The sequence below is a fragment of the Octodon degus genome, unplaced genomic scaffold (assembly GCF_000260255.1).
Source record: "Octodon degus isolate 3935 unplaced genomic scaffold, OctDeg1.0 scaffold00293, whole genome shotgun sequence".
Classification (NCBI taxonomy): Eukaryota; Metazoa; Chordata; class Mammalia; order Rodentia; family Octodontidae; genus Octodon; species Octodon degus.
The window spans coordinates 1489809-1503181 of NW_004524869.1; the positions used below are offsets into that span (position 1 = coordinate 1489809).

The 13373-nt window shown below is 40.1% G+C and overlaps 1 protein-coding gene across 1 annotated transcript in view; it reads left to right on the forward strand.

The window, feature by feature from the left end:
* The first annotated feature begins 6 nt into the window (after positions 1-6).
* Dnajc21 (DnaJ heat shock protein family (Hsp40) member C21) overlaps positions 7-13373 on the forward strand; it is a 48185-nt gene continuing 34818 nt past the window's right edge. The window contains exons 1-7 of the mRNA XM_023707458.1: positions 7-110; positions 5554-5647; positions 7356-7479; positions 7753-7875; positions 8267-8571; positions 9655-9806; positions 11763-11850. Of these exons, the coding sequence (XP_023563226.1) occupies positions 14-110; positions 5554-5647; positions 7356-7479; positions 7753-7875; positions 8267-8571; positions 9655-9806; positions 11763-11850 (983 nt within the window). The 5' untranslated portion in view covers positions 7-13. The remainder of the gene's footprint in view (positions 111-5553; positions 5648-7355; positions 7480-7752; positions 7876-8266; positions 8572-9654; positions 9807-11762; positions 11851-13373) is intronic.

Consider the following 13373-nt stretch of genomic DNA (forward strand, 5'->3'; position numbering starts at 1 on the left):
GCGCGGCCCGGCGATGAAGTGTCACTACGAGGCGCTGGGGGTGCGGCGCGACGCCAGCGAGGAGGAGCTCAAGAAGGCCTATCGGAAGCTGGCCCTGAAATGGCACCCGGGTAGGTGGCCGCCGCCCGGGCCTCCCGCCTGCCCCTTCCCGACGCCCTCGCGGGGTCCCGACCCCTGCAGCCCGCCCTCTTCAGCCCGTCGGGGTCCCGGTCCTTTAGCCGGACTACGGCCCCTCTGCTCCCTTCCTGAAATTGAGCCGGCGGGGGCAAGGAAAAAGTCTTTTCCACAAGGACAAGTGCTGTTTTTCTTCCACAGGCTGGTCGCGCAAGCCGTTCTTGAGCTTGGACGTGATTCTTCCTATTATCGGTTCGAACCTAGTGAAGTTTGCTTCTTTCCTTCTAAGTGTGTTTCCTTTGGATGTTTTGTTTGGTTGTAATCCAGGCCTGTGGGATTTTTACGAAATAATCTGATCGGAGCCGAAGAGAGTAGTAGAATCTGTTGTTTGAGGTTTCTAGTAAGAGCTTTTGTTTTAGCGTTAATGGGTAAACGTTAATCTCCAGTACACACCGAGTGTAGCGTGTAGATTCAGAAAGACTAAGATAGGACCTCAAAATCTGGCTGGACAGACATGCCTTACACATAGAAGAGTTGACAGGTGCACGCTGTGTGTCTCAACGTGCGTATTTGGGAGTTGGGTTAATAGTGTAAGTAGTACATGCCTTAGGAATGCCGGGAGCGAGCTGTCTGTCCGTGCTCCCTGCGACAGTGAGGCTTCTCCACCGAGGGGCTTGGCTGGATTCTGCGGTATTTGGGTAAGCGAAACTGAATGGCCCTCTAGATACCTACCAGGTGACAGTTAGCCTAAAGGGACTTTATATGGAAAAAATAAGAGTTTGGGATCACCAGAAATGTAAGGCCCCAGAGACAGAAGGGTTGTCTGTGGTTATGGAATAAGAAATAGAGTTAGTGACACGTTACACAAGTATCAACAGGAATTAAACATACAAATTGTGTGTGTGTGTGTGTGTGTGTGTGTGTAAATAAAGGCATAAGTGAGATAAATGTTTGGCATAGTTGGACAGAAATTGTAGGCAAAGCTATTAAGTTAGAACTCATAGTGTAGAGCATATTCTTAGAGGAATGGGGAATTACCATTAGAAATTGAGATGGGAATTAGAAGTTGGGAGTTTATCTTCTGGGTGGGAAAAAGGCAGAAGTTTCATTCTCTGACTAAAAAAGCATACATAATTTTGAAGACAAACTTTTTAAATTTTTTTTTGTATTTTAGGGAAGGGCCTACAGGGTATTCAGGATCTCACTACTAGATCTGACTCATAGTGATCTGTCTGTTTACTGCCTCCCAAGAGCTGGGATTACAGGCAAGCAAGCCACCAAGCCCAGTCTCAACTGCTGGTTTAGCGGGCCCCCGGGGTAGGGCCAACACTATAGGTCTCGGGGATGAAACCCCTGGCCCCTGCATCTGCTTGCAACAAATGTTTTTTGTTGTTGTTTTTTGGCAGAGCTGGGGATTGAACTGAGGCCCTTGCTCTTGCCAGGCAAGTTCTTATTCTACTGAGCTATCTCCGCAGCCCCCTCAACAAGCGTTTTTGAAGTGTAGTTCGGAATCATTGTAAAAGACTTTAAATATTAGGCTGAGAACTATGGTTTATTTATTTTGCTAATAATGGGAGTCTTGGCTGGTTTTATTGATGTCTTGGGGGAAGGTACCATGAAGACAGCTGAGGGCTGGAAGAGGGCCGGAGACAAACATGGAGAGGTTGCCACAGACACTTAGGGCCAGGCCAGGCTCCAGGCTAGGGGTAGCAGTAAGGTCTAGGTGAGAGAGCTAGTACAAAGCAAAAATCACCACATTTCATGAGTAATTCAGAATCCGTTCAAAGCATGGAAATGTTACTAAAATACTCACTTTGAAACCAAAGCTATCTGGAGCTGAATGAAAATATCTTTTCTCGAAATTGTAATTCATGGCATCCTAAATATCATTTGGTTGTAAATGTGCTTGTGTATTTCTCCTCTTGGGACACATTTTTTGGAATGCTTAGCAGGCTCATTATCTTTTTTGGAATGCTTAGCAGACTCATTATTTTGTCCATCACTTAACAAATGTTTGAGGAATTGTGTTAGTATTTCTGGGGCTAAGCTTTACATCCAAAAATAATGTGACTCTTTCGTAGGAACGCTGTTTTCTGTGTTATTAAAAAAAAAAAAAAAAAAAGGAAAGAAATTACTTTTGTTTCTTTTATGGAGGAACTGAGAATATTGTCCAGTAATACATATATATATTTATTTTTTTTTTTTTTTTTGCGGAACTGGGGATTGAACTCAGGCCCTTGCGCTTGCCAGGGAAGTGCTTATTTCACTGAGCCACCTCCCCAGCCCCTTCTCCAGTAATATTATCAGTCATTTGTAGTGAGATCATACGTTGCGAAAGCAGGCTTTCAATAATTCACCTGACAGCTGTTTCCGAATCCAGTGCCATGGGAGTGAGGCAGGAAAAGTCCTTTCCCTGATGACATATTCATTCTGTAGGAGACATAGGGAAATGGGCAGTTTCAGCTGGTGAGAGAAGGGCTGTGTGAGGGTAAATATAAGGTGCTCGTAATCCCAGGTACTCGCCCTGGACCACATTTGGGTGGGAATGGAAGATAGGGCAAGTCATCTAGGAAATGAGTCAATGAAGAAGTGACACTTAGGTAAATACCTGAAGTGGGAATACAGGTGGAGGGAAGGAAAGAAAGCCTGGGGAACAGATGAGCATGGCCAGGTAAGCAATTGCACAGTTAGTAAATAGCTTGTCAGTAAACAGTAGTTGAAGCTTTGTCAGGTATTCACTCAGCATGACAAATCTGCTGCTGCTTACCAGCTAAGTAACTAGTTAAGGTGATTAAAATTACAGTGTTAGGAACAAGGGATTTTTTTTTTTTAATTTCTATCTTGGATTGTATGATTAGTAAAGAATTTTGGTGTGACATAGGAAATGGGAGTGCCCAAGGCAGAGATGAGGTGGGCCAAGAGACTATGTGAGAGCTGTCTTCAGCTGGACTCACTATGGCAAGTTGTTTGTTTCACATTGTGTTATTCCTTGTGTATAGTGAGGATGTGGGGTGGTGATTATTTTTATGTGATGTATTCATTTTGAGGCGTTTCATGTCCAAGCATCTTAGTAAGAAGAGCCATGGAAAATTGCCATACTGGCAAAAGTATTAGAGTTCTGTGTTAGACAGAAGGATACCTGTAGGACTTGGAATCAGTGTGACAGGGTCAGAGAAATAGTAGCAAGATTCCCCTCTAGAGCTAGTTACACAAATGGTAAATCTATACCACTGTCCAGGGAGTAAGTTTCTGTCATCATAGTGTAGCCTGTTCCAAGGTATTCAGTTGTAAGTTAAAGAACTTCGGTGGGCTGCATAGTTGCTTCAAAAATAGCTTACTTGGGCTGGTGAGATGGCTCAGTGGTCTAAAAGCACCTACTTAGAACAAGCTTAGCAAAGCACAGGGACCGCGGTTCAATCCCCCAGCACCACATGCCAGCCAGCCCCACCCCCTGGTGGGCTGAGCTGGCCACACACACACACACACACACACACACAAATAAAATTTTAAAAAAAATTTAAGAAAAATAGCTTACTTTCTGAATGTCTTAGTTGTCTATTAGTGTGTAACAGTTAGCGATGACCTAGGGCTTAAGACCACAAATAGAAACAGCAAGCATCTACTCATTATGTAGGTTCCCATAGTATCTGAGACTCAGAATCTGGAAATGGTCTGCTGCCTGATTTTATTGTTCAACTTCTGTGAATTTGTATCATCTGTGAAAGCAGGCTGCTTCCAGGTTCATCCACAAGATTGATTTTCTAATTTAATTGTATTTTTTATTAATTTTTTTGAGAAACAAATAGCAACGAGACAGTTTTAAAACCGATTAATAGGACAGTTTCAATAGTTAATACATTACATGTTGTTGTCTTCACAGTGGTTATTAATAGTACAAGATGCAGACATGATATCCTGTCCAAACACTATTAGTACAAATCTTTCTTCTCATTGAATTAAGAGAAAGTAGCTGTATATCTACCCTATTTTGTATGTACAGATACAAAATGGTCCTTCATTTGTATCCCCCCTCTTTTTTAGTTTTGTTAGAGAAGGGTATTCCATTGTCATTTAAATATTTTAGGTGAGTGAATTCAGCAAAATAATCCAATATAGTCCAGTAGTTCATAATAGTAGTGGGTTATGCATAGGACTGGCAACGTCAGAGGTTGTTGACTTGAGCCTTTTATAGATCAGCATAAGGTTGTTGACAACTCTTAGCTCTCCACTGCCTGTGGCCCCAGGGTCTTCCATACTTTACTCAGAACTCTTCTTGGGCTACTGAGCTCCTCCTGCTGTGACATTTGCCTACTCCTTCAGTGCTCTAAGTAAGACAGGGCCGGAGCCCAAGATGAACACTTATTTTTCATAACTTCTTAAGTGTCTTGGTTGCTTTTCTCCCATTGCTGAGGCAAAATACTTGACACTCAGAATTAAAGGAAAAGGATTTATTTATAATTCATGGTTTGTGGTAGTTTCAGCCCATACTGAGCTAGCCCTAAGACAAGGTGGCATGGCACAAGGTAAGCAGATCAAGGCTGCAGAGGACAGCAAAACAGGAGAAGGGAAGCAAGCCTCTTTTCTTTCCTTGTATTGTGTGCCCCCCAGGCTATCCACCCTCACCATGCAGGAGCCCTCCTCTTTCACAAGCTCTGGATGCTTACAGAGTGAGGATGATGGCCCACTGCTGAGTCAGTTAAGCTTCTAAACTTCTCACTTCTCAAGTTGACACATTAGAACAACCATTACGATAACTTTCTTCTGAAGTCTTTCATAACTTCATCTCAAAGGTAAAGTATCGGTATGTCTGCCTCTGCTGTTGGTTACATGGCTATGGAATGCCCCAAGGCTGAGGCAAATGTGCATTCTGAATTTGGTGGTTAATGAAGCACACAGTTAAGGAAAGAAGGTGACCCTGATAACTTCACTATTCTAGCCTCAAACTGAATTGGTCACAAACCAGATCAAATTCAGTGGTTAGGCCCATTGTTGACCTTATGAGGAAATTTGGTTTGGTTTGTGACCAGAACTGTGTGAAAAGAATTAAGTTTGTGAACATAGGTACCTTGCTATCTATCATCCATCTACCTATTTTAGATATACATTGATAAAAATTTAATAGCAGTGTGAATGCTAAACATAATTAGCACTAAATACATAACAATCTTTCTGTAACTGATATTTATTTTACTCCTTCTGAAAATGAAATGTGTACTGTGTAAGGTTTTCTAGGTTGAATGTCCAGTGATACAGCACAGGGTAAAAATAAATGCTTGTGTTAGGTCCTGATTATTAGCTGTAATCTGGGATATCTGTGTTTCCCTAGTCTTTATTTTGTACACTCTTCATCTGTTTATAACATTTGGGGGGAAGAAGTCTCATTTACAGTGTGTCTTCTGCTTTTTTGATGACTAAATTTCTCTGACTTTATTTTTACAGATAAAAATTTGGATAATGCTGCAGAAGCAGCTGAACAATTTAAATTAATCCAAGCAGCATATGATGTGTTGAGTGACCCTCAGGAAAGAGCATGGTGAGCTTTGTGTTATTGTGCATTCCCTTCTTTTGTTGTTGGTAGCAGTTCTCTACATGGGGTTGTTTTCATTTAATACATTAAGTGATTTTGCTATGTTCCTGTTCACCATATAAAATGAAATGTTGGAGTAGGGAATAACCTGAGAGATGATTATTCCAACTATTTGACCTTACAGGTAATGAATTGGAAAATTTGATATTACATAGTTTTAATTTTGATACTTCAAATGATTTTTCTCTAAATGATGTTCCTTTGGCATATGACAGAGTTATGAAGTCAGCAGTAAATTATTGTTAGAAATTGTTTACAGACTTATCTTTAAAGTGTTTCAGTTTAAGAGTACTTTCCAGAGAACAAATGTATATGAAGAAATTTGTTAGACTTTTACTTCTGTGATAGATAGTTTTACCAACAATGATCTGATGATTTAATCTGCTTCAAATAAAAATTACCATGTCTAAAGTTCTGAGTTTTCAGATTTTTTTTTAAAGTTGTATTTATTTGTGTGTGTGTGTGTGTGTGTGTGTGTGTGGCCAGCTCAGCCCACCAGGGGGCGGGGCTGGCTGGCATGTGGTGCTGGGGGATTGAACCGCGGTCCCTGTGCTTTGCCAAGCTTGTTCCAAGTAGGTGCTCCAGACCGCTGAGCCATCTCACCAGCCCCAGTTTTCAGATTTTTAATAAACATGTTGCTATAAAGGGATATCTTTTCAGCCCTGACATGCAAGAGCCTGCTTGCAGATACTGTACAAGTCATCTCTGTGTTAAAAATACAGAACAACTGCCTGTCAAGAGAGAAAGGCTGTCAAGAAAATTCTTCCAAAAATTTTTATAGGAAAATTAGAGAATCCTAAGCTTTCTTTAAGAAATTCAGAAATCTGACCTTAGGTTTCTGCTTCTTTCTTTCTCTCTCTCTTTTTTTTCTGTCAGAACTGGGGATTGAACTCAGGTTCTATTGAGTTATCTCTCTGGCCCCCTCTGCTGCTTTCTCTTAAACAAGATTTTTTTCCCCTGAATTCCTTTTGTCTAGCTTCTTTCCTAGATGTAAGTTGTTTCTTTTTCCAAGATGGTCTTTTTAAAGCTCCACCTAGAAACTGCTGTTACTTGGAGGTAATACCGCACCATGACAAGAAGCCTGGTCCTGCTAGTGCAGGAGACCTAGTTTTGAATTCTGCCTTGCTGGTTATGGACCATAAATATACTATCGAATAATGCCGAGCTTCTGTTTCCTGCTTGATGATAATAACTGCATTTGACGAGTTACTATGGAGAGTAATGTGGGCGTATAAACCTCCTACTTAAATCTATGTACACATAAGGGTCTTCCGCTAGTGGATATTGATAAATTACCAGGTTACAAGTGTGTAGTTAGTCTGTGGGGCAGATTATGTTCTTGCTGTCTTGCTTGGTAATCTTTCTTGTGGAAATGCAACAACTTTTCTGGGAGAATCATAGACATTCCCTAGTCACATGGGCTAGTATTATATAGCATATTAGATGTTCCATCATAGTTTTAATCTGAAATTCTGTGAAAGATTTAAATTTCTCTATTCTAGTATGTCCTTAAAAGTGTTTGGTTTTGGGCTGTATACATTTGAGGTGAGGGGAATACACATCTACTAATACTTTGGCTGATTCAGAGTAAGAAGCCCTCTTGATTTTTTATTTATTTAGCTTTAATTAGTGGTGCCTTTTTTTTTCCCTAAAGGTATGATAATCATCGAGAGGCCTTACTTAAAGGAGGGCTTGACGGAGAATACCAAGATGACAGTTTAGATTTGCTTCACTATTTCACTGTTACCTGTTACTCTGGTTATGGAGATGATGAAAAGGTAAGATAAATGGACCCTTAATTTCTTGCCAAGCAGTTAAGTTGCAAATGAAAATTTAAAAATATTAATCTGTAATGTAAAGTGAAGCTAAAAACTAAAAATATATTCTCTGTATATAAACTATTAGCACATCAAAAACCTCCATTTGAAACTAAATGTACTTGTACCTGATTACTGTAATTTTTCAGTGTTAAAGTCTATCATCTTACATTTTAAAATCTTAATTCTACAATGAAAATACAAACATAAGAATTTGTGTTTCTGATCTTTCAGGGCTTTTACACAGTGTATCGTAATGTTTTTGAAATGATTGCAAAGGAAGAATTAGAATCTGTACTAGAGGAGGATGTTGACGATTTTCCAACTTTTGGAGACTCCCAGAGTGACTATGATACGGTAAAAAAATAGTGTATTGTGTCCTATCATTAGCATTTATCATGTTCTTTTTTTTTTTTTTTTTTTTGGTTTTTCTGATTTAAAAAAACTTATGCTAGTCTTAGCCTGTGACCTTTTTTTCCCCCTCTCTGTTGTAAAGGAACATGCAGCTCTCTTAGTGGACCCCCTCCCCCCCGTTTTCCTTTTTTGTTTATGTACTGTTCTCATTTGTGCTCAGAAAGACCTTTCTTATTAAATCTTTTGAAGACTGATTTATTCTGGAAAGCTTTAAAAAGACTGACTAATATAGCTGGAAGATGTTTTGCATGAGTAATGTGTAAATATGAATGTCTTTCTACAAATACTTCAGTAAAAGAAAACTCGGAATTTTACCTGTTTGCTTTGTCACTAGGTAGTCCACCCTTTCTATGCTTATTGGCAGAGTTTCTGTACTCAAAAGAATTTTGCCTGGAAGGAAGAATATGATACACGGCAAGCTTCAAACCGCTGGGAAAAGCGAGCTATGGAAAAAGAAAACAAAAAAATTCGAGACAAGGCCAGGAAAGAGAAGAATGAGCTTGTGCGCCAGCTGGTAGCTTTTATTCGTAGAAGAGACAAGAGAGTACAGGCTCATCGGAAGCTTGTAGAAGAACAGAATGCTGAGAAGGCCAGGAAGGCTGAAGAGATGAGGCGGCAGCAGAAGCTCAAGCAGGCCAAGTATGTGATGTGTGCTGGCTCCTGTTCTCAGCCTCTCAGCATCATCAGGGGGCAGAAGGACCTCATTGGGTACCATTGTGGTTGTCATAACTAGTTCATTTGCCATTCTGGCCCCATTCCATTTTTTCCCCCTAAGTTGTTGCATCTAGGTAGCGTTTTTTTATTGACTGTAAAAAGTTTCAATTTGGATATTTTCTTTCAAAGCTCTTTTATTCCTGAGGTCATTCAGATTCCTATGAAATTTAAGTATAACTAATGTTAACTGAGTTTGTTCTTTGTATAAGACTCTAATTTAAGTGTTTTCCTGACAGCAATTTTGTAGGGTAACTTCTGGTTTTTAGTCTCCTCATTCTTATGAGGAAATGAGCCCGATAGGCCCAGAGTCAAATAGTTAAGTCACTCAGCTGGGAAATTGGGCCAGGAATTCAGTTCCAGAGCCTTGCTTTTGAACCATTCAGTGCTTCCTCTTTACTGGTACTCTGGGATACTCAGTTCATTTCCATTCCTTTAAAATTATGTCGTTCAGTGTTACTGTGAAAGTATTAAGTGTAGAGCATTATAGCCCCACCCCTAATGGGGACAGAGCCCAGGGCCTTGACATGTTAGGTGAGTGCTCTATCATTGAGCTACATTCCCAGGCCTTTGTATTTTGTTTTGAGATAGACTATGTTGCTGAGCCTGGCCTTAAACTTGTGATCTTCTTGTCTTGCTCTCTTTAAATTAACCAGAATTACAGATGTATACCGCTGTGCCTCGCTATGGCATTCTTTTACATATGGTTTCTTTATTAAAATTTCTCTTCACTCATCATGTTTTGAAAGTTAGTGTATTACATGATAGTTAGGACTTAAATTCATCTGATGACTTTTAAAAAGTTGCTAATGTATTTAGAATATTATCTGCAAGAGCAATTAAAACGAAGCAGGTGATGGGTTTCAGTGGCTCTGCCTTTTTCTGACTGACTATAGATTTTGAGGTTTGTAAGTACTGGGAGCTCTCTAGGGGATGGATATCAACCTTAGCTTCTGAAGTGAAAACCAGACATAATCATCAGCATTCATGCACTGTGCTTTGTATGTCTAGACTGGCTGAGCAGTACAGAGAACAGAGCTGGATGACCATGGCCAGTATGGAGAAGGAGCTGCAGGAGATGGAGGCACAGTATGAAAAGGAGTTTGGAGATGGATCAGATAAAACTAAAATAGAGGAACATGAGCTCAAAGATGGACAGGATGGTAATTTTTCTTGTTTTCTTACAAAATTTTGGAAAATGTACCTGTGTATAAGGATATGCACTTTAATGCGTAGTGCCATCAAAGGGACCAATATTTCAAATTGGTCAGTAAAGGGAGTAATAAAGGGAGTCAGTAAAGGGACCAATATTTCAAATAACGAGGAACTGGCTGGCCCTGCCCCCAGATGCGCTGAGCTGGCCCCCGAGTCTGGGCGTGGTGGTGCGTGCCTGTAATTCCAGTGCTGGGAAGGCTGAAAACAGAAGGATCACTATGAGTCCAAGCTGTATAGTGAGACCCTGCACCAAATACATAAATTTTTAAAAAAGGAACTAGAGAGGGTAAAAACCCAGAGCGCCAGTGCTCCAGTCAGTTGTTGCCAAGATGGTGCCAGTTTTAAATTTTTTTGTTTGCTTTTAACTTAATTGGGTGGTTTTTGTGTGTGTGTGTGTGTGTTATCTCCAAAATGTGGCAAATAATTAAAGTATTGTTTGGTCCTCATAAAACCAGTATATCAAAATGTTCAACTCAGACAATTTGGTCTAACAGACTCTTTTCAGCCTGTGTTTTAAATGGTCTGTGCTTCTGACTGCATCAGTAAAATGGCAGGGAAGCATGTTCACAGGTGTGACCCACGGGCCAGCTAGTATATACAGTGCAGTTAAGCAGTAGCTCAGGTTTTCATAGAAACTATTTTCAGAAAAGCAGATACTGTGCAGGAATCTTCGCAGTATGTACAAACAGTTCCTCTCTCATTTGTATCTTTACGGAGAGGTTCCCCTGGTTGTGCCATGTTTCTTTTCTCTGTCTCTGTCACTGGAATACAGGTGAGTGACTTCAAAAAGGCAAAGGAGAGGGATTTTTGAAAATATCTGTGTACCACATTTTCTCCTTATTCTTGTCTGCCAAGGCTTCAGTTTATGAAAAAAATTTTCAAAGACTAGACTCTACGTGTAATTCTGGCCTATCCAATAATGATACAATATTGTAAGCTAAGTTTCAGTACATAAGAATAGAGTGGTGTTTGGTTTTTTGTTTGTTTCGTTTGGTTTTTTTTTGTTTTGAGACAGGTTCTTGCTATGCAATTCAGACTGACTTTGATCTCCCCGTGTAGTCTGTGCTGGCTTTGGACTCATAATGATCTTCCTGTCTCAGAATCCAGAGTTCTGGGATTACAAGGCTGAGGCACTAAACTGGGTTTACACCCAGGATTTTGAGAATTTTCTGAATCTTCTTGTGAGTAGAATTTCAAAGGAGAGGCAATTTATTCTGAAGTCTGCCTTTATAATACAGTGTTTTTGAAAGGCCAGCTTAAATCCTGATGCCATTTATTTTTAGCAAAGAAGTAGAAAAAAAACCCCAAAATAACAAACTTTAGTTTCTAATTTAGTGCAACCTTAGGTCCCTAATAAAAAGGCATAATTTGTTAGTATACATCAGATGTGTGTTCTAATGCACAGTCCCCCGCTTGTTGGCACCAGGAACTGGTTTCATGGGAGACAGTTTTTCCACAGATGGGATGTGGGGTTATGTTTTCAGAATGATTGAAGCACATTATATTTATTGTGCACTCTATTTCTATTATTACACTGTACTATTTAATGGAATAATTATACAGTTACTAGCAGTTCCTCCCTAGCACTTGCGTCACCAACCTTAGCTGTATTTCTGATCATAGACATTACATTGTCAAGGAGGGCGCAACCTAGATTCTTCACATGCACAGTTCACAGTGGTGTTTGTGCTTCTGTGAGACTCTAATACCCACTGATCCTTCTGGAGGCTGAGCTTGGGCTGTAACGTGAACAATGGAAAGCTGAAACTTCCCATGCTGGCCCAGCCCTCACCTCCTGCTATTTAGCTTGGTTCCTAACAGCCTTGTGTTGATCCATTGCCTGGGGATCTGGGGACCCCTTTTCTGACCAAACAAGATTCTTACAATAAGCTTTCTTCTCACAGGTAAAGACAGTGATGAGGCCGAAGAAGTTGAGTTTCTTGATGATCTTTACTGCCCAGCATGTGACAAATCTTTCAAGACAGAGAAGGCGTAAGCGTACAATCTTTAAAGTATAACATTTTGAAATACTCAGTATTATGCTTATAGCACTTGGCACTAGCTTGCTCATGTCAGCTTGGGGGAATCTTGTCTACTAGGGGAGGAAGTGTTTGTACCAGCAGTAAACCCCTTGTATAGGTGCTTCCTCATTCAGCATTCCTGGTAATAGCTATTTGTAAACACACAGGCTGTTTCCAGAAGTTCTGCCTGTCATGCAGGCAAGGTGGCACACCAAATCTCCTCACATCTCTACTTGTTGGCATCAGACTGATTTTGAGCCATTGCTGTTCGGTTTAGCCATGTAGCTGCCAAGCTAGGAACTTCAACTTGGCCTCCAAAGATAATTGTTGAAATGGAAGCACTTCTTGTGGGAACAGTGACAAAGAGAGACATAAGAGAGGATGCCATTTTATAAAGGCAGGTGAAAGAACATTGGGAAAATGAGAGCTGAATCACCAGAGAAAGAAGCAAAACCTGCAGTAAGGAAGAAAGAATGGGAAAGGAATTGGATAAGCCAGTGGAAATAAGAGTAGATGTACTGCAAAACCCCAAGGGAAAAGTTGGTTATAAGGGAAGTGGCAAAAGACACAAAAAGTTAGAAACAAGCAAGAGAGCAAAAACAGCAGTAAGAATTTTAAAATTACTAGTAAATTTGGAAATAACATCATACCAAAAGAAAGGTTGCAAGGGTATGGCAGACTGTGTACCTGATGGTAATATTTTGCCCATTTGCATGTTCTCTCATTTTCCCTTCTGTCTCTTGTCTCCACACACGTTTTTTCTGCTGAATAATTTCTGAGTAAGTTAAATATATAGTACTTCTTTACCTCTAAATAGTTAGCTTTCTATGTCTTGAAAATAAGGATGTTAGCAACGTTATGGAATTTATAACATTGAGAGGGTACTTTTGTCTTGATTTATTTTTTTATTTTTGTTTTCTTTTTTCATTATGTATTTGGTATAGGGTCTCACTACGCAGCTCAGACTGGTAATGATCCTCCTGTTTTCAACCTCCCTAGCACTGGGATTATAGGCATGTGCCACACCACCCAGACTCTGTTGCTGGCTCAGTGTGCCCTGGGAGTGGGGCCAGCATGGCATGCAGGATCGGGGATCGATCCTGCTGGCCCTGAGTTTACCTCAGCAGGCACTTAGTCCTGTGAGCTATCTCACCAGCTCTGCCTTGATTTATTGCCCACATTTCAATTTTGTCACTTGATCCTTTATTCATGTTATATATACTAGTGCTTCAGTATGGAATACAATGTACTAGTCTTGAAATGTTTTTTTCATAGAAACTTCTCACTTTGAATTTGTCTATTCACGATTGGATTTAGTATATACCTCCACGGGTATGATATTATAGTCGTGTCATTTTTAGGGGTTTATATCTAGAAGTGTACAAAGTCCTCCCGTACCTCATTGGTGGGGAGTGTTTTGATCATCCAGTCAAGGCATTGTCATTTTTCAACATAGAGTTAATTTTTTTTTTTTTTTTTTTTTTTTTTTTTTTT